Here is a 21,755-nt window from a genome sequence, read left to right as displayed (position 1 = left end):
ATGGCGTTTGCAACAATTATATTGCATTCCGCCACCTACTGTACATGTGGATAATAAAGTCACCTCCCCAAAAATGTGGGGTAAAAAATAATACATATAAAAAAATTCCATACAAACTATCAAAAACGAAATGTTAATTAAACTAAATCAGCCTGCTTTTCTGTTTTAATCAGGTCGCTACACAAGCTCAGAATGATCCTGTGAGGGCGGGACATTTCCTGGCGACAGTAGTCCTTGCAATGCTTCTGCCATTAAGTCTTTGGAGGACCAAAATCTTCTTGGCTACAGATATAATGATGTCCAGCTTCTTGGACACTTGTGCAGTACAGTTAATAACTCTAGCTATAAATGCTACAAAATAGACCTTATTCACAATATTTGTATCCAGATAACCTGTAGTCAGTGGGTCAATCAAGTTATCTACAAGTCTCTGCTAGGTAAAGCCTTGCCTTATCTCAGCTCACTGGTCACCATAGCAGCACCCACTCGTAGCACGCGCTCCAGCAGGTATATCTTACTGGTCACCCCCAAAGCCAATTCCTACTTTGGTGGTCTTTCCTTCCAGTTCTCTGCTGCCAATGACTGGAACGAACTGCAAAAATCTCTGAAGCTGGAGACTCATATCTCCCTCACTAGCTTTAAGCACCAGCTGTCAGAGCAGCTCACAGATCACTGCACCTGTACATAGCCCATCTGTAAACAGCCCATCTATCTACCTACCTCATCCCCATACTGTATTTATTTATCTTGCTCCTTTGCACCCCAGTATCTCTACTTGCACATTCATCTTCTGCACATCTACCATTCCAGTGTTTAATTGCCATATTGTAATTACTTCGCCACCATTGCCTATTTATTGCCTTAACTTACCTCATTTTCACTCACTGTATATAGACTTTTTGTTTTCTTTTGTTATACTGTATTATTGATTGTATGTTTTGTATATTCCATGTGTAACTCTGTGTTGTTGTATGTGTCGAATTGCTATGCTTTATCTTGGCCAGGTCGCAGTTGCAAATGAGAACTTGTTCTCAACTAGTCTACCTGGTTAAATAAAGGTGAAAAAAAATGAAAAGAAAATTGACGTATAACATTTGCAACTGGTTGAGGTGCAAATGCAATATCTTCTTCAAAACTTACCCCTTCAACTTTCTTCACCGCCTCCACATAGGACATTTGCTGTACAGCCCTGATCCTTGACACCTCAACCTCTTTCATCCTAACAGGCCACTCAGGGAATTCGTAAATATGATCCCCACCAGAAGGTGTTTAGCTTGTCTGGGAGAAGGTGTCGGTGACCGCGACGTGGCTGGTTTTCCCTTTGTAATCCGTGATTGTCTGTAGACCCTGCCACATACGTCTCGTGTACGGCAGACTGTAAACACAAATTGCACAGAAGAGAATATTAAGTTTTATATAACAAATTCTTTGCTGTACACACAGAAACATGATGTTATAACATTTTAACCACAGTCAAGCCAATCTAACACTGTGATTCAAGTTCCTAACATTATGGAGCCATTGGAGTTTATTTTAAAGTTTTATTTTTTCTTCTTAAATGTACCCCTTTTTCTCCCCAATTTTGTGGTATCCAATTGGTAGTTACAGTCTTGTCCCATCGCTGCAACTCCCGTACGGACTCAGGAGAGACATAGGTCGAGAGCCGCACGTCATCCGAAACACAACCCAGCCAAGCCGCACTGCTTCTTGACACAGCTAGCACTGCGCCACTCAGGAGGCCTACTTTTAAGTTTTGATTCAAGAATTAAGTATAACGTTTTGGTTCGACCGTAATAAGGAAAACTCAGTCGCTGCAATGACGCAAACAAAAAACTAGTCAGTTAGTAGAGAGTCAATTTTGTATTTAATTTAAACAAAATGGTCATATAGTCAACTGTGAACTACATTACTTTTATTGCACAAAACGATAAATGATAACATTAATTTGAATACTTTGAAAAAGGTTCAACATTACATTACACACAGCTTCACTACTTCATGTCAAGTAAACATGAATTAAGGCACTGTCATTATCTAACTATAAAGCAGTATCAACCTAAAGGGACAAAGCATTTTTACAGACACCATCACCATAATCATCTACTCTGCCTCATCATCCTCAGTTCACATCATTCACTTTCCTATACATCTAAATCCAACAGAATTCATTTTCAGTGCGTACAGGCAAACTCCCTCTCTCCCGTGTGGACCTTCAGGTGCCTCTTCAAGTGGTGCTGGTGGGAGAACCTTTTCTCACACTGGGGGCAGCTGTAGGGTTTCTCCCCTGTGTGGACCCTTTGGTGCCTCTTCAGCTTGGAGGAGTGGGAGAAACTGGCCCGACACAGGTGGCAGCCAAAAGGTTTCTCCCCTGTGTGCATCCTCTGGTGGATTTCCACCTGTTTGGGGAAACTGAAGGCTTTCCCACAGAATGAACATGGGAAGCACTTCTCTTTGCCACCAGATCTACTGATAGCGTTACTACTACTGTCATTAGTCAATGGGCTTGTGTAGCCATTTACTGTTGAGGCACTGGCATTGTCTGAGGTCTGGTTTAACATAAGGAGAGTGTGAGGAGGATGAAGACCAGGGAGTGTCTGTGTTGTCGCAGGGTCCATGTTCCAGTTGATAGATCCCATAGAAGGCAGGCTGAAGGCAGCACCTGTTAAGGGGTTAACCTGAGGCGTCATCAGTCTCTCTGAATCACAACTATAGTAGCAGGACGGAGCATCGCTAGCAGAGTCTGTGTCTGTTCTCTCCAGCTGCATACGGACACCTCCCCATCCCCGCAGATCAAATCTAAGTCTCGCCCTTGTCTCAGCCAGTCTATTGTCATGGAGACTGAGTTCAGATGTTGTTTTGTGTTCGACTGTCTGTTTCTGGTAGTGGTCAACAATGTTGTTCACCAGCCCAGAGTTGAGGACGCTGCCCCATCCACTGACCTCCACTATGTCACCTCTGGTCCTGGCCTGCTCAGTGATGTTGTCCCCTGGGTCCTTGCCTGCACCGGTCTGAGTCTGGGAATCCGAGATGGCTCCCCAGTCTCCTCTGTTAGCCTTCAGCCAACCACCTGCAGGAAGAGATGAGAAAATATACTTTACAAACATGGCAGAGAAAACTCTACATATGAAGTATTTTGTCAATTACCTGGTGAAGTTATTAATACATTATAATGTTTGTGTGTTTTTTGTATGTAAACATAAGTTGTTTAATTTTATGAATGAAGAAAAAAGTATAGCCAGGTGCATCATTCCCATTGAAAATATATTACTGTATGTAGGCTATATGTATTTCTTCCTTACTTTTCTCCCCCATCTTTAGTTCACTCAGCAGATCAATGTTCTCTGGTCCGTCTTCTACTGTCTCCTCTTTGACTAGCAGCAGATCAGGCTTCTCATCCTCCATGTCTACTGACTGTAAGAGATACAGAGTGAGAGGATGTTGGATCAAGAAATATGATATGAGCACCCTGCTATGGAGCATCTTCTGATTGGGCAATGAAGGATTGCCATGAGTACTATGCAAACATTAGTTGATTTGATTACTTTACACTTTAATGGTTTGATCACTCAAAGGCATGTTCCCACACTTAAGACAAAATCAATCAAGACCTTTGAATCAAATTTTACGTACACATATTTTGCAGATGGTATCGCAGGTGCAGCGAAATGCTTATGTTTCTAGCTCCAACAGTACCTAACAATACAAAACAATTCACAGAAGAACAATACTTAAGAAGGATCAGAACGAGTAATGTCAAAGTCCGGAAAATAGTGTGATGGTTTGGGGATGCTTTGCTGCCTCAGGACCTGGACGACTTTCCTTAATAGAAAGGAACCATGAGTTCTGCTCTGTATCAGAGAATTCTACAGGAGAATGTCAGGCCATCCGTCTTTGAGCTGAAGCTGAAGTACAGCTGGGTCATGCAGCAAGAAAATGATCCAAAACACACAATCAAGTCTACATGAAAATGGTTAAAAAGCAACAAATGTGAAGTTTTGTAATGGCCTAGTCAAAGTCCAGACCTAATCCCAATTGTGATGTTGTGGCCAGACTTGAAACGAGCATTTAATGTTTGAACACCAACAAATGTCGCTGAGTTAAAGCAGTTCTGCATGCAAAAGTGGGCGAAAATTCCTCCACAGCGACATGAGAGACTGATCGACAACTACAGGAACCATTTGGTTGCAGTCATTGCAGCTAAAGGTGGCACACCCAGTTATTGAGTGTAAGGGGGCAATTACTTTTTCACACAGTGGAATTGGGTGTTGCATAACTTTGCTAATGAAGTAAAATATATATTTTGGGGGGTTATTTGTAAATTCAGGTTCCCTTTATCTGATATTAGGTTTTGGTTGAAGATCTGATGACATTCAGTATCAAAAATATGTGGAAATAGATTAAATCCAAAAGGAGGCACATACTTTTTCATGGCACAAAAAAAATACAAATAAAATGATAACAGATTTTTCAAAAATTCAAAATAGCAGAACGTCCCTTGTTTCATGAGCCATTATAAAAGTTCCCAGAAATGTTCCATACACACAAAATCCGGCTTCTTCACCTGCGGGATCGTCTGAGCCACCCAGACAGTTGATGAAACTGGGGGTTTGCACAGCCGAAGAATTTCTGCACAAACTGTCAGAAACCACAAACTGTCAGAAACCGTCTCATTGCCCTCACCAGGGTCTTAACATGCCTGCAGTTCGTCGTCGTAACCTACTTAAGTGGGCAAATGCTCACCTTAGAATGCCACTGGCCCGCTGGGGAAGTGTGCTCTTCACGGATGAATTCCGGTTTCAACTGTACCGGGCAGATGGCAGACAGTATGGCGTCTTGCGGGCGAGCGATTTGCTGACGTCAACGTTGTGAACAGAATGCCCCGTGGTGGTGGAGTTATGGTATGGGGAGGCATAAACTATAGATAAAACACAATTGCATTTGATTGATGGCAATTTGAATGCACAAAGTTACTGTGACGAGATCCTGAGTCCCATTGTTGTGCCACTCATCCGCCACCATCACCTCATGTTTCAGCATGATAATGCACAGCCCAATGTCACAAGGATCTGTACACAATGCCTGGAAGCTGAACATTTCCCAGTTCTTCCATGACCTGCATACTCACCAGACACCATTGAGCATTTTTGGGATGCTCTGGATTGACGAGTATGACCACGTGTTCCAGTTCCCGCCAATATCCAGCAACTTTCCACAGCCATTGAGGAGGAGTGGGACATTCCACAGGCCACAATCAACAGCCTGATCAACTCTATGCGAAGGAGATGTGTCGCGCTGCATGAGTCAAATGGTGGTCACCAGATATTGGCTGGGTTTCTGATCCACTCCTCTACCTTTTTTTTAAGGTGTCTGTAACCAACAGATGCATATCTGTATTCCCAGTCATGTAAAATCCATAGATTATGACCTCATTTCTTTATTTCAATTGACTGATTTCCTTAATATGAACTGTAACTCAGTAAAATCTTTGAAATTGTTGCTTGTTGCGTTTATATTTTTGTTTAGTATATGATCCGTTATTGATGTCACTTGTTAAATCCACTTCAATCAGTGTAGATGAAGGTGAGGAGACAGGTCTGTTCACCCTTCTACCATCCAGACGGTGGAGACAGTACTGGTGCATCAAAGCTGGGACCGAGAGAATGAAAAACAGCTTCCATCTCCAGGCAATCAGACTATTAAATAGTCACCACTAGCTGGCCTCCGCCCAGTACCCTGCCCTGAACCTTAGTCAGTGTTAATAGCCAGCCACCACCTCGTACTCTACCCTTCACCTTCGACTGCTGCCCTATGTACATAGTCACTGAACACTGGTCACTTTAATAATGTTTACTTACTGTTTTACCCACTTCATATGTATATAGTGTATTCTAGTCAAGGCTCATCCTATATAACTACTGCTGTACAGACCTTTTCTATTCATATACTGTCCATAATGTCTATAGACATATTTCTATATGCACAAACACATTAAGTATAGCAAACATTAGGAACACCTTCCTAATATTGAGTTGCAACCCTCCATTTTGCCGTCAGAACAACCTCAATTTGTCAGGGTATGGACTGTCAGGGTGTCGAAAACGTTCCACAGGGATGCTGGCCCATGTTGACTCCAAGGCTTCCCGCAGTTGTGTCAAGTTGGCTGGATGCAATTTGGGTGGTGGACCATTCTTTTTTAGTCTTTATATATTTTTATTTATACTTTTTTTTTTATTAACCCCTCCACCACCTCCCCTCTTCGGAGGACAAATATCGTAGTTTTTTTTACAGCTTTTTTTGCTACATATACATACATTTTCCATACATGGTACTTTTATATAAAGCAGTCACATAACAATAATACATTACCAAACATAAGCTCTTTAATCCCAACCCTCAGCCACTCTCAGCCCATCCTATCTATCACTATAGACCACCCTCGTTTGGTTTCCATGTGCCATATATTTTTCAATTGTGTTGTTTTACAAAATGTTTGAACCTTTCCAATCGTATATTATCCAAGCCAAAGATGAAAACCTTTCCTACAAGTACTTTTATATTATATATTGACTGACTATGGCTTTCCAAATCTCCCAACACTGCTATTTGTAAGGTTAATTTTAAGTGCATGTTGTGATTTTTTAACCATTCCTGAACCTGTGACCAGAAACAAGCTACATATTTTTATTTATTTATTTTAGCTTAACTAGGCAAGTCAGTTAAGAACAAATTCTTATTTTCAATGACGGCCTAGGAACAGTGTGTTAACTGCCTTGTTCAGGGGTAGAACGACAGATTTTGTACCTTGTCAGCTTGGGGATTCGATCTTGCAACCTTTCGGTTAGTAATCCGAACGCTCTAACCGCTAGGCTACGCTGCCACCCCACTTAGGGGCAATACCAGAATAAATGATCTATTGATTCGGTCTCTTCGCAACAAAATCTACAGAGCTGAGATTGTTGAATGCCCCATATATAAGGAATTCTGTTGGTGGCAAGTATGTTATATAATAATTTAAATAGAAAAACTCTAAGTGTTGAATCAAGTGTAGATTTTGTACCAGTTCATAAACAATGTGCCATGGAATTGGTACATCGAAAATCTCCTCCCATTTATTTTGCAACCTGTATGGCGCAGCTGTTAACATTTTTGTCCTCAGATGAAACTGGTATATTTTTCTATTTATGCCAGTTCCTTTCAGCCAATTTGTATCTTTAATATATGGTAGGAAAACAAGTTCCCTACCTTTTCCCTTTTCCACTTGCCTCCTCCATTTTTGTGGTAGTGCTGCAATCAGTTGGTTGTAAATTTGGATTGAGCAGATATTCCCATATATTTTCGATAACTGCATATGTGACATAACTCCTCAGTTTCTATTCATAATATAATTAATAAATATAATACCATTTACCATCTATCTTTTCTGGAGGATAAAAGTGAAATTGTAACTAGCTTTGTATGGCTTGTTTAAGAAAGGGCGATACTTTAAACAAAATTTCATTTTCAAGTAGAAATGAGAATTTGTAATCTGTATAAAGGCAAAAAGGCCATTTTTGAACAAAGGATGAGCCTTTCTTAATAATCTACTGGAGAACCATTTTGGGTTTAAGTATAATTTATGTATGAGTGAAGCTTTTAGTGAGAGGTTTAAAGCATTAATATTTAATAATTTTAGCCCCCCAAACTCATATTCATTATATAAATAGGCACGTTTAATTTTGTCTGGCTTTGCATTCCAAATAAAATGAAATATATTTTGCTCATATGATTTGAAAAACAAGTCATCTGGAGTAGGCAGTGCCAATAGTAAGTAAGTCAACTGTGATAGGACCAAAGAGTTAATCAATATGATTTTTCCATAAATAGACAAGTATTTACCTCTCCATGGTTGCAGAATCGTATCTATTTTTGCGAACTTTCTATTGAAATGAATTGTGGTAAATTCAATTATATTTTTTAGATGTGAATACCAAGTATGTCTACTTCACCATCCGCCAAATTTTATTGGTAAACTACATGGTAGTGTAAACACTGTATTTTTTTTACGATCCCTGTACATAATATGGTGCACTTGTGATAAATAGGTTTTAATCCAGAGAGGCTAGAAAAGTGATCAAGATTTTCAATGAGACTGTGCAGGGATCCAGATTGTGGACTTCAGAAAAAACTATAATCATCGGCATACATTGACACTTTTGTTTTTATCCCCTGGATTTCTAACCCCTTGTTCTTGTTGGGTCAAATTTGAATAGCTAGCATTTCAATGGCCATAATAAATAGATATGTAGACAACGAACAGCCTTGTTTTACTTAAAAAGCTCAATACTTTCTGAGAAGTAACCATTATTTACATCTGGGGTTGCTGTACATAACTTGAACCTATTGTATAAGAGATTCACCAAAATTAAAGTAATCCAGGCATGTATATATAAATTCTAGTCGTACTTTATCAAACGTCTTTTCAAAATCTGCTATGAAGATCATACCTGGTATCTTTGATGTTTCATAATGTTCAAGTAATTTCAAGTAATTGTCGTATATTATCTCCAATATATCGTCCATGTAAAAAACCTGTCTGATCAGGATGAATAATATCTGGTAAAATCTTTTTTAAAACACAAGGCCAGATCTACACTGGAGTTGCTTACCAAGAAGACAGTGCATTTTCCTGAGTGACCGAGTTAAAGTTTTGACTTACATCTACTTGAGAATCTATGGCAAGACCTGAAAATGGTTATCTAGCATTGATTAACAAGCAATTTGATAGAGCTTGATGAAGTTTGAAAATAATATGCAGATTTAGAAAGCTCTTGGAGAAGTACCCAAAAAGATTCACAGCTGTAATCGTTGCCAAAAGTGTTTCTACAAAGTATTGACTCGGGTGTGAATACTTATGTAAATTATACATTTCTGTACTTAATTTTCAATAAAATTTCAATAAACCTGTTTTCACTTTGTCATTATGGGGTTTTGTGTGTAGATGGGTGAGAAAATGTTTTTAATCAATTTTGAATTCGGCTGTAACACAACATGTGGAAAAAGTCAAGGGGTATGAATACTTTCTGAAGGCACTGTAATCTAATCCAATGAGAGGGGACTGGAACTGGTACAGTAGTAGTGTATACTCTGAAGGGTGCCTAGATAAGGAAAGGGAGGGTCTGGTCATAGATGAGGTGACTGTGAAAGTGGAGGGCGATGCTCTTCTGACATGGAATTCAGATGAGACTCTAGATAACCATTTTCAGGTCTTGCCATAGATTCTCAAGTAGATGTAAGTCAAAACTGTAACTCGGCAACTTAGGAAAATTCATTGTCTCTTGGTAAGCAACTCCAGTGTAGATTTGGCCTTGTGTTTTAGGTTACTGTCCTGCAAAGGTGAATTAATCTCCCAGTGTCTGGTGGAAAGCAGACAGAACCAGGTTTTCCTCTAGGATTTTGCTTAGCTCCATTCCGTTTAATTTTTATCCTGAAAAACACTGCAATAATTAACGATTACAAGCATGCCCATAACATGATGCAGCCATCTATATGCTTGAAAATGTGGAGAGTTGTACTCAGTAATGTCTTGTATTGGATTTGCCCCAAATATAACACTTTGTATTTAGGACAAAAAATGTATTGTGTTGCCACATTTCTTGCAGTATTACTTTACTGTATTGATACACCATCCAAAGTGTAATTAATAACTTCACCATGCTCAAAGGGATATGCAATGTCTGTTTTTTTACCCATCTACCAATAGGTGCCCTTCTTTGCGAGGCATTGGAAAACCTCCATGGTCTTTGTGGTTGAATCTAATCTGTGTTTGAAATTCATTGCTTGCATGAAGGACCCTCGCAGATAATTGTATGTGTGGGGTATTCATTAAAATGTTAAACACAATTATTGCACACAGTGAGTCCATGCAACTTATTATGTGACTTGTTAAGCTCATTTTTACTCCTGAACGTATTTAGGGGTGGAATACTTATTGACTAAAGATGTTTCAGCTTTTCATTTTTTTATTAATTTGTAAACATTTCTAAAAACATTTTCACTTTGACATTATGGGGCATCGTGTGTAGGCCAGTGAAAAACAAATAAAACATTTAAATTCAGGCTCGAACACAATAAAATGTGGAAAAAGTCAAGAGGTGTGAATACTTTCTGAAGGCATTGTATATGCCTTATACATCACAAAATGTCTGGATACAATATAGACTACCCAGGAATATTCAACATATCTGTTACTCTAGTAATTCCAAATGCATCTGTGTAATACTCATCACTGCATCCTGTATGAAAAGGTTGGCTGGTCCTCATTAAAGTCCCTTTTTGTTACAAAGTTTACTACACAAGTTTACAACTTACCTAACTTCGTTGTTGAAGTATAAAAACATGAGATCCCAAACCCGTTTACAGGGTTGGTTAACTCTTGAGGTTCCTCGGGTCTCCACCGAACTAGGTAAATCCACTTTTAGTTTTAAATGCACCTCATTGCTGGAACCAACTACAAAATGCATTGCAATTAGATGTTCTGGTGCCGTTCGGGCAATTCTTACAGAGGAATGTAACTATTTTTCTTGAACATTTGTGTATTTCTTTGTATCTGATTTTATTTTGTCCTATTCATTGTATATGCAGGGCTCCCTTGTGAAAGAGACCCTGATACCAATGTTGACTCCCTGTTAAAATAAAGGTCAAATCGAAAATACATTTTCTGCTGACAATAATGACAATTCATGTTTGTTTTTAATGCACCGCAGGCTCGATTACAGTGAGGGAAAAAAGTATTTGATCCCCTGCTGATTTTGTACGTTTGCCCACTTACAAAGAAATGATCAGTCTATAATTTTAATAGTAGGTTTATTTGAACAGTGAGAGACAGAATAACAACAACAAAAATCCAGAAAAACGCATGTCAAAAATGTTATAAATTGATTTGCATTTTAATGAGGGAAATAAGTATTTGACCCCTCTGCAAAACATGACTTAGTACTTGGTGGAAAAATCCGTGTTGGCAATCACAGAGGTCAGACGTTTCTTGTAGTTGGCCACCAGGTTTGCACACATCTCAGGAGGGATTTTGTCCCACTCCTCTTTGCAGATCTCCTCCAAGTCATTAAGGTTTCAAGGCTGACGTTTGGCAACTCGAACCTTCAGCTCCCTCCACAGATTTTTTATTGGATTAAGGTCTGGAGACTGGCTAGGCCACTCCAGGACCTTAATGTGCTTCTTCTTGAGCCAGTCCTTTGTTGCCTTGGCCGTGTGTTTTGGGTCATTGTCATGCTGGAATACCCATCCACGACCCATTTTCAATGCCCTGGCTGAGGGAAGGAGGTTCTCACCCAAGATTTGACGGTGCATGGCCCCGTCCATCGTCCCTTTGATGCAGTGAAGTTGTCCTGTCCCCTTAGCAGAAAAACACCCCCAAAGCATAATGTTTCCACCTCCATGTTTGACGGTGGGGATGGTGTTCTTGGGGTCATAAGCAGCATTCCTCCTCCTCCAAACACGGCGAGTTGAGTTGATGTCAAAGAGCTCCATTTTGGTCTCATCTGACCACAACACTTTCACCAGTTGTCCTCTGAGTCATTCAGATGTTCATTGGCAAACTTCAGACGGGCATGTATATGTATTCTTGAGCAGGGGGACCTTGCGGGCACTGCAGGATTTCAGTCCTTCACGGCGTAGTGTGTTACCAATTGTTTTCTTGGTGACTATGGTCCCAGCTGCCTTGAGATCATTGACAAGATCCTCCAGTGTAGTTCTGGGCTGATTCCTCACCGTTCTCATGATCATTGCAACTCCACGAGGTGAGATCTTGCATGGAGCCCCAGGCCGAGGGAGATTGACAGTTCTTTTGTGTTTCTTCCATTTGCGAATAATCTCACCAAATGTTGTCACCTTCTCACCAAGCTGCTTGGCGATGGTCTTGTAGCCCATTCCAGCCTTGTGTAGGTCTACAATCTTGTCCCTGACATCCTTGGAGAGCTCTTTGGTCTTGGCCATGGTGGAGAGTTTGGAATCTGATTGATTAATTGCTTCTGTGGACAGGTGTCTTTTTACAGGTAACAAGCTGCGGTTAGGAGCACTCCCTTTAAGAGTGTGCTCCTAATCTCAGCTCGTTACCTGTATAAAAGACACCTGGGAGCCAGAAATCTTTCTGATTGAGAGGGGGTCAAATACTTATTTCCCTCATTAAAATGCAAATCAATTTATAACATTTTTCACATGCGTTTTTCTGTATTTTGTTGTTGTTATTCTGTCTCTCACTGTTCAAATAAACCTACCATTAAAATGATACTGATCCTTTCTTTGTCAGTTGGCAAACGTACAAAATCAGCAGGAGATCAAATACTTTCCCCCCCCACTGTAAGTGGAATAGTTACTTTCTATGTTATAGAGTGGAATGTTTTTTCTGCAGGTGTATCCTGAGGTAGCTCCTTTCTGAGAACCTCCTCCTGCAGTGCAAACCACCTCTCTCCCGTGTGGATCTTCAGGTGCCACTTCAGCTGGTGCTAGCAGGAGAATCTCTTCTCACACTGGGGTCAGCTGTATTGTTTCTCCTCTGTGTGGACCCTTTGGTGTCTCTTCAGGTTGCCAGCATGGGCAAAGCGCATGTTACACTGGGTACAGCTGAAGGGTTTCTCCCCTGTGTGGACTCTTTGGTGCCTATTCAGGCTGGACGATTGGGAGAAAGTGGCCCGGCACAGGTGGCAGCCGTACGGTTTCTCCCCCGTGTGCATCCTCTGGTGGATTTCCACCTGTTGGGGGAAACTGAAGGCTTTCCTACAGAACGAACACTGGAAGCGCTTCTCTATGGCGCTGCCACCTTTACTGATTCTGTCTCTACTACTGTCATTTGTCAATGGGCTTGTGTAGCCATTTAGTGTTGAGGCACTGGCATTGTCTGAGGTCTGGTTTAACATTAGGAGAGTGTGAGGAGGATGAAGGCCAGGGAGTGTCTGTGTTGTCACAGGGTCCATGTTCCAGGTGATAGATCCTATAGAAGGCAGGCTGAAGGCAGCACCTGTTAGGGGGTTAACCTGAGGCGCCATCAGTCTCTCTGAATCACAACTATAGGAGCAGGATGGAGCATCATTAGCCGAGTCTGTGTCTGTTCTCTCCCGCCGCATACCGACACCTTCCCGTCCCCGCAGACCAAAGCTTTGCCTCGCCCTGGTCTCAGCTAGTCTGTTGTCATGGAGACTAAATTCGGTTGTTGTTTTATGTTCGACAGTCTGTTTCTGGTTGTGGTTAACAGTGTTGTTCCCCAGCCCAGAGTTCAAGACGCCGTCCCATCCACTGACCTCCACTATGTCGCCTCTGGTCCTGGCCTGCTCAGTGATGTTGTCCCTTAGGCCCTTGGCTGCACCGGTCTGGGTCTGGTAATCCAAGATGGTCGCCCAGTCTCCTCTGTTAGCCTCCAGCCAACCACCTGCAGGAAGAGTTTAGAAAATAGACTTTACAAACATGGAAGAGAACTCTACATATGAAGTTTTTTTGTCAATTACCTGGTGAAGTTCATACATTATGTGTGTTTTTGTATGCAAACATAAGTTTGTATTGATTTCATTCAATGTATTGAATGAAGAAAAAAAAAATAGGCGCACCACTATTCAATGTCCTATATGTATTTCTCCCTTACCTTGCTCCCCCATCTTTAGTCCACTCAGCAGATCAATGCTCTCTGGTCCATCCTCTATTGTCTCCTCTTTGACTAGCAGCAGATCAGGCTTCCCATCCTCCATGTCTACTGACTGTAAGAGATACAGAGTGAGAGGATGTTGGATCAAGAAATATGATATGAGCACCCTGCTATGGAGCATCTTCTGATTGGGCAATGAGGGACTGATATGAGTACTATGCAAACATGATAGTTGATTTGATCACTTGATACTATTTAATGGTTTGATCATTCAAAGGCATGGTTCCACACAAAATTAATCAAGACCTGGGCCCGTATCCACAAAAAGTATCGGAGTAGAAGTGCTGATCGAAGATCAGGTCCCCACCTGTCTACATAGTCATTCATTATGATCTAAAAAGAAAAACCGATGCTAGATCAACACTCCTACTCTGAGAGGCTTTGTGGATACGGGCCCTGACCTAATACCATTCAGACAGTAGTTTACAGTGGACTCACCTCAGTGAGACTGTGTGTGGTCCTGTGCTGCTCAGCTGGTTCCTCTGTGGGTTCAGAACGAGTCGTAGTCTGGTTTTCCTCCATGACCATGGTCCCCTCAGGGTTCCCCAGACCCTCCTCACACCCCTCCTCCTTCACCAGCAGCACCTCCAGACCCTCCTCCTCCTGGAAGAGACAGGTGATACAGATTACAGACATACACACCCTCAGGTACGTACACACAGATAATTAGATAGATAACACACTTACAACATGGAGTGTTGACCCAACCCCACTACGTTTGAGTCCAATACTGTAGTTACAGAATGACTTCATTGTTGTTAAGCCCATCATGTTGGACATGAATATGATGTTGTTGGTAAATATTAGTCGCCTATGATAAGTCAAAAGTCGTCATCAGCCAAACCCAACTAAACTGTACAAAAATATAAACACAACACGCAACATTTTCAAAGATTTTACAGTTACAGTTCATATAAGGAAATCAATCAACTGAAATAAATTAACTAGGCCCTAATCTATGGATTTCAAATGACTGGGCAAGGGTGCAGCCATGGGTGGCCCACCCACTTGGCAGCCAGGCCCAGCCAATCAGAATGAGTTTTTCCCCACAAAAGGGCTTTATTACAGACAGAAATACTCCTAAGCTGACGTGGTCTATAGCTGTGAGGTTGATTGGATGTACTACCAAATTCTCTAAAACGAAGTTGGAGGCAGTTTATGGTAGAGAAATTAACATTAGATTCTCTGGCAACAGCTCTGGTGGACATTCCTGCAGTCCGCATGCCATTTGCACGCTCACTGAAAACTTGAGACATCTGTGGTATTGTGTTGTGACAAAACTTCACATTTTAAAGTGGCCTTTTATTGTCCCTAGCATAAGGTGCACCTGTGTAATGATCACACTGTTAAATCAACTTCTTGATATGCCACACCTGTCAGGTGGATGGATTATCTTGGCTAAATATAAATGCTCACTAACAGGGGTGTAAACAAATTTGTGCATATAGAAAATGTCTGGGATTTTTTTTTTCAGCTCATGAAACATGGGACCAACATGTAGAGTTTATATTTTTGTTCTGTGTGTTTTCACGTGTAAGGTAGGTGTTTGTTCGTGTGTGGGTTTTTGTAGGTATATTTAGTAAGTCTATAATGGTTATAAAGCACTGTTGTGTGTATGCAGAATAGGGTGAGATCGGATGTGATGTGTACTAAAGAAAGTCTCAATGAAAGTCTTAGAATAAAAAGTCCCATTTTGTTTTTATTAAACATAAACAAGTTTTAAAGCTGCAATATGTAACCTTTTGGGCAACCTGACCAAATTCACATAGAAATGTGAGTTATAGGTCTGTCTATAAGTCTAAGAAGTGGTAGATCTGTTCTATATGAACTTTTTCTATGCTTCCCCTTCTTAAGTTTCATCTTTGCGTCTTTTACACCAGCTTTAAACAGCTGAAAATACAACATTTTTGGTTATGGAAAACATATTTCACAGCGGTTTAGATGGTACAATGATTCTCTACACAATGTCTGCTTGTTTTGTCAACAACTATTAGAATTTTAGCAACCAGGAAATGGAAGAGTGATTTATGCATATTACATCTTTAAATACACCATATGAAAACCATACATACAAAAAAATCTGCATAAACTTGATCAAATGCATTCATTTTCTTATTAAAAGTGTCTTAGAAAAAAATTAAGTAGTTGAATGGAAGTAATGAAAATAGGCACTTGTGAACATCATATAGTTTACACAGTACAAACACAATATTTAACAGTATTTTCAGGCTTACATATGCCTTATAAAGTGCCTGGCGAAGTCTACCCACCTCTTGCAGTGTATACATACAGTATTAAATTGAAAGTTTTTCCTTCTGATCTACACAATCTTCTCCACATTTTCAAAGTGAAAGAAAGATTATAGAACATAGTGTGGCAGCATTATGTTATGGGTATGCTTGTCACCGGCAGGGACTGGAGACTTTGTCAGGATCAAAAGAAATATGAAAGGAGCAAAGCCCAGGTTAAAGGTTAGAGGAAATCCCCCGTCAGTCTTCTGAAAACCTAACTCTGGGATAGTGTTTTATTGTTCAGCAGGACAATTATACACATTTAATGAGCAGAATAGCTTTCCAAGATGTGTTGAGTATTCCTGAGTAGTCCAGTCTTAGTCCTAAACTAATTTGCTTGAAAATCAGAGACAAGGTTTGAATATTGCTCGCCGTCAATGATTCCCAACCAAATTTACTGAGCTTGAGCAATTTTGACAAACACAATGGATATATGTGGCCCTAAGAGTTGTGCAAAGTTGGTAGAATCTTATTCAAAATGATTCACAGCTGTACTGGCTGCCAAAATTGCTTCCACCAAGTATTAACTCTGGGTTGTGAAGACATACGCAATCAAGACATGGTCGTTTTTTCAATTTTTTATACATTTGGAAAATGATCTATAATTTTTATTTAACTTTGAAAATGTGGAATAGGTTGTGTAGATGGGTAGGAAATAAACTCATGTCATCCCTTTTTAGATTTAATTTGAAGATAGCAAAATGTGAAGACTGTGCAAGGGGTGTGTAGACTTTCACTAGCAACTGTATATCCCACAATGTCTGGATGCAATATTCCACCCAGGAATATTCAACATTGAAATCTGTTAAACTCAGTTCAGATACATAAGATGAGACACAACGGTCTTAAGTAGATAGCTAAGCAGAGAACTAGCTATTTTGCTACACATAGCTAGCCTATCTGACAAGTTACTATGGCCCCGATTCTGACCCAATTTAAGAGTGCATAAATGGAACGTAATTCACTTTTAATGCGCTTTTCTCTTTATGCATATTCTGACCTTGAATCTAAGCATTAGAACAGCATGCCATTCACCCACTATTTGTTTGAGGTGAAGCTCGAATAAATGAAGGTGTGGCGGAGCTGTGTCCAGATACACAGTATTCTGACCTTGACTTAATTCCCCTCATAATTCCACCACCTTTAAGCGCGAGGAAACCATGCACAAGGTCAAGATAACCTGCCATATTCCAAGAGGAAAAAGTATCTACTTATTTTTTTCTGATAGAAATAACAGCATTTCTGTAATTTATAAATTGATAAGAGCTAGGTAAATGAGTAATCCGTTTGGAGAAGGGGATTGGAAATACACATGGCAATTGTTTTAGATTATTTCCCTTTATGATCCCTGGAGGCAAATGTGAAACCAGCCATATGGAAGCAAACCGAAAATCATATCAACATGACATGTATTGAGGCCCCTTTTCCACAGTGAAATAAGATATAAATAGCGCAGCCGTTATTCCGAATTTTACTTTGTGTGCCCTCCTAATTTGCATGGATGAAATTTGGAGACCCAAACTATAGTTGTTGATGTATGCACTTTAGAATGTTTTGATTATATGCCCAGGCTTTTCTACGTTTTATTTTACAATTTGTATCATGTTAAATATTAGCCGATATCGGGAGCCACCTTCAGTAATACCCACGTACATTGATTTTTGCATCATTCCATTCCGTTTACCTTTCTTTCCTCTGTCACATCCTTGTAAATCGTTCCAGAGTCGCTAGCAATAGTGGATCATATTAGGCTAACGTTGTTCAATAATTTGGGACATGTAGCCTATTTGAATCTTTATGGAACTCAGACCACACTTAGCAGTTTAATCCTGGAACATTGTGACGTTCATGACGAATGGAATGTTGTCATACAGTTCCACGATTAGTAAAGAAATTAGGGTAGATTTATAGGATTATTGTTCAATCCCTACTGTACACTTTTTCCCCCCACCTTTTAATATTTTATGGATTGAAATTGAATATGACAACTTTCAGGATGAATCAAACCACTATTTTTTATTCATCAATATATTTTGTGGGTAAAGGCTGTCCAAACCGTTTATTTTTAATCATACATACTTTCCTAACCCAAAAATGTGCCTAAATAATCTACAAAATCAGAGTATTTTTAAATCTACCAGTTGGTGCAAAAACAGAGACGAATATGCATATATGGCTTTCTTTCAATGATCCCTATATTCTGACCTCGTTCTCTCATGTATTCTATTGAGTCTGTCGATATAAATCTAATTCAAAAGGGACACCGTATTTAAAGGGATGGCTTAAGCAGAAAAAGGTCCTGTGTGGCTCAGTTGGTAGAGAGAGCATGGCACTTGGAACGCCACGGCTGTGGGTTCGATTCCCACTGGGGACCAGTAAGAAAAAGTATGAAAATGTATGCACTAACTACTTACTGTAAATCGCTCTGGATTAGAGTGTCTTCTAAACAAAAAATTGTTAATGTAAGATGAATGTGCTGAAAACCCCATTGAATGAAAACTCCACGAGAAAATCTGTTAGCCAGCAAGGGGAGGGTTTTCAGCAGTTGAATGAAATTTATTCAGAGCACGCAAGGTAGCCACATCTGCAGAGAGCATTATGTGACTGAATAAGGTAAGTCTGAATACCAAATACTGAGAAGTGCGTAGGAAAGACATAAATTCCTAAGTCGGGATCGGGCCCAAGGTGTACCCTGTTTCTGGTGCATGTATTTCATGACGCTCACTTGCTGCAACTTTGTTGCATCATGTCATTGTAGAGGCACCATTACCGTGGAAACGTTCTCAACTGCACGTCTCGCCTTCTTGATCTGAATGCCTCCTCTTTAGTCAGCTGTTGTACAACATAACATTCTAAAACTAGCTAGTTTTATCTTGTCTCATGTTGGCTGTTGCATCTGAACTGGGCTTAACTCTAGTTATTCCAAATGCATCTGTGGATCGTTTGTGCTGACAACAATAAAAATTAATCTTCATCTTTAATGCAGGGTTTGTTCTAAGCTATCCAGTGGAATGATTTTTCTGCTGGTGTATCCTGAGGTATCTCCTCTCTGAGAACCTCTTCCCGCAGTGCGTACAGGCGAACGGCTTCTCTCCTGTGTGGACCTTCAGGTGCATCTTCAGATGGTCCTGGCGGGAGAACCTCTTCTCACACTGGGGGCAGCTGTAGGGTTTCACCCCTGTGTGGACCCTCTGGTGCCTCTTCAGACCACGAGCCTGGGCGAAGCGCATTTGACACTGTGTACAGCTGAAGGATTTCCCCCCTGTGTGGACCCTCTGGTGGATCTCCACCTTCTGGGGGCAGCTGAAGCCTTTGTTACAGAACATGCAGAAGAACCGTTTCTCTTTACTATTGCCTGATGTGGCTCCCCCTCCCTGAGCATGGGCTCTAGTCCTGTCTTTTGAGTTCAATACCTGATCGAAAAGGATGCGGCCGTGTGAATTGGACGGTGCCATCGATGTGGACACTGGGTCGCGATCCCTGAATGCGTGCAAAGGGGAGTGGGTCGCAACATTTATTTTTGTCTCTAAAAAGTCCCTGGTGTTGCCCTGAGAGTGTCCTTCTCCTAAGTGAGTCTTGTCTGCATTCCATGTCAGAGGAGCGTCGCCCTCCACTTTCACAGTCACCTCATCTATGACTATAACCTCCCCTTTCTTATCTAGGCAGCCTTCAGAGTGTAGACTACTACTGTACTGGTTCCAGTCCCCTCTAGACAGATCAGTCTGTGTCTCTACACCGAAGGCCATGTTGCCAGGGTCCATCTCTATAGCGTAAGAACAAGATGGATCATCACCGCCAGCGTCTAACGCGTCACCATAGCCATCCCCACGGGAATGAACCGTCCTCTGGCTCTGGTGAAATACCGGTAAATACTCTGAGCCTGAAGCAGGAGGAGAGCCCAGTGGCCCCAGTCCCAGTCTCTCTGGGTCTGATCTGTGGTCAGATCCTCTGTGTAAGAACCTTTGTGTTACAGTTAAAGGCATGGTGTCTGTCTCTGACTTGAGGACGGCGTCGGGCCTTCCACTGACCTCCATGATGCTGTGTCGGGTCCTGGGCTGGGGCGCAGAGGTGGTGGGGTCCTCCATGGCTTCATAGGGCGCACCAGCCACTCCAGTCTGCATGTCTCCGCTTTGCCTTGAACCCTCTCCTTCAGACCTGTGCTGCTTGACCCCAGGACCTGCAGCCTCTGCATCTGCAGACTGACACAAGCATTGGCTAACATTGTTGTAGGGAAGTCTCACAAGCTCTCCTATGGCAGAACAATTAGGATGTAAGCAAATGAATAGCTGAGGGGAGCCTTTCTGAAATAAACTGGTCACATTTGATATACTGTAATTTTAATGCAACACTATTACACTAACCTCTATCATGATAACGTGCTGGGTTGAGGTTTCACTCCCCTCATCAACAGTGATTGGTTGGTCATCTATCCATGTATTGTGTCCCGCTGGCTTCACAAAGCTCCTGTGGCCTCCAGTGAGCTGTCCTTCACCCGAGAGAGTGATTGGGGTAAAAGAGGTGGTTAGGTTAGCTATTGTCAATGCTTTACTGTACACTATTGACAGTTGACAAATGTCTAGAATTGACAGGGATATAAGGTAACAATTTGCATAATTTATTGATACACTATTTATAGACTGATTATGTTCCATGCATCCTATTGTTTTCATTAAGTAAATAATAGGAATGCAGTAAATAAATGATCTGGTTAGAATATGATAGTGTCTTTGAGCAATATAGTTAAGTAATGAGGGGAATTACTGCATATTTTCCAAAACTGACCATGACCCAATTCTGGGTAACACATCTGAACACATGTGCATAGGGGAACCAGGCGACTGGCACTTAAGATATATTTGAACAGCGACAGGCCGCTCAGCCTTGGCCTTCTAATAAATGTACCTCTTGCCATTCCTCTGTATCGGTCGAGGATCTTGACACTACTGGGACGACTGGCGAGGACGCGCTCCCGTGCCACCTTCAGTTCAAGTAGCTGTAATTTCCTCCGCAATGCCCGGTTTTCTTTCTGGCTTTGAGAAATTTCCAAACGAAACACTGCATAATCGTCGTCTACAAGTTTACAGATGTCAGCCACGGCTGCATTAGCTAGCACCTCCATAATGGAGGCTATTTCAGTGTGAAAAACCATACAGTTAGCCATTGTTAGCAGCTAGATAGCTAACGTTACCTAGATAACATCTATCAAGCAAGTCCTGTCCTCAACGCGAATTAAACACTACCTGGGGGTAAGTATGTGATGCTGTGCAGTTAAATGAGTCATAGTTTGAGTTCCAGGGTTTTAATAAACGTCTAAATAAGAACAATAAAAACGCTAACTGTTTTTGGTCTTGGTCACTTTACATTTCCGTTTACTCTGAAGAGAAAGGATGTTATTGGGTGGAGTCATAGCTCATAGGGTGTGGCTAAGTGAAAAACGGTACTATCGTTATCTTTTAATCTGAGCGCAGACTTGTTTAGAAATGTGTGTTAGCAAGAGCAGAGTAGAATAAAATACAATACATTATAATTACTGTATTCCATTTACATCACCTCAGTAAGGTAAATAGTCAACTGTCTTAGAAATGTTTGGGGGCATCTGAAGCTAATTCCTGCATTTCTACACAATCTAATAAGAATTTAATATTTTTCTAAACTTCTACATTAATGTGGATGCTACCATGATTACGGATAATTCTGAATAAATCGTGAATAATGATGAATGAGAAAGTTATAGACGCACAAATTTCATACACCTCTCCTGTTATTGTAGTGGTGAG

General features: G+C 40.9%; 1 protein-coding gene and 1 non-coding gene across 3 annotated transcripts; one reads left to right on the top strand and one right to left on the bottom strand.

Annotated features, from left to right (window-relative positions):
- Positions 1-1,845: 1,845 nt before the first annotated feature.
- On the bottom strand, positions 1,846-21,361 carry LOC106602458 (Wilms tumor protein homolog). 2 transcript variants are annotated; one of them, XM_014195123.2, is made up of 8 exons: positions 20,881-21,361; positions 20,340-20,464; positions 20,007-20,177; positions 14,126-14,290; positions 13,628-13,739; positions 13,290-13,417; positions 3,300-3,411; positions 1,846-3,067 (listed from the first exon to the last, which is right to left on the bottom strand). In XM_014195123.2, the coding sequence occupies exons 1-8, from the start codon at positions 21,137-21,139 to the stop codon at positions 2,172-2,174; spliced, it is 1,968 nt and encodes a 655-aa protein (XP_014050598.2). In that variant the 5' UTR covers positions 21,140-21,361; the 3' UTR covers positions 1,846-2,171. The 2 variants fall into 2 exon arrangements, with proteins under 2 accessions (XP_014050598.2, XP_045573484.1); XM_045717528.1 differs by lacking the exons at positions 13,290-13,417; positions 13,628-13,739.
- trnap-ugg (transfer RNA proline (anticodon UGG)) lies at positions 18,274-18,353 on the top strand. The gene has a single exon. It is a non-coding gene; the product is annotated as a tRNA-Pro (tRNA).
- Positions 21,362-21,755: the final 394 nt, after the last annotated feature.

Source organism: Salmo salar, chromosome ssa04 (genome assembly GCF_905237065.1).
Source record: "Salmo salar chromosome ssa04, Ssal_v3.1, whole genome shotgun sequence".
Lineage (NCBI taxonomy): Eukaryota > Metazoa > Chordata > Actinopteri > Salmoniformes > Salmonidae > Salmo > Salmo salar.
This window is presented reverse-complemented; position numbering and strand designations above follow the sequence as displayed.

Coding starts and splice junctions, on each gene's coding strand:
- LOC106602458 (XM_014195123.2), bottom strand. CDS start 21,139: ATGGCTAACTGTATGGTTTTTCACACTGAAATAGCCTCCATTATGGAG. Junction 20,178..20,339: donor AGCACGTTATCATGATAGAG/GTTAGTGTAATA, acceptor TGCTTGTGTCAG/TCTGCAGATGCAGAGGCTGC. Junction 3,068..3,299: donor ACTAAAGATGGGGGAGAAAA/GTAAGGAAGAAA, acceptor CTCTTCCTGCAG/GTGGTTGGCTGAAGGCTAAC.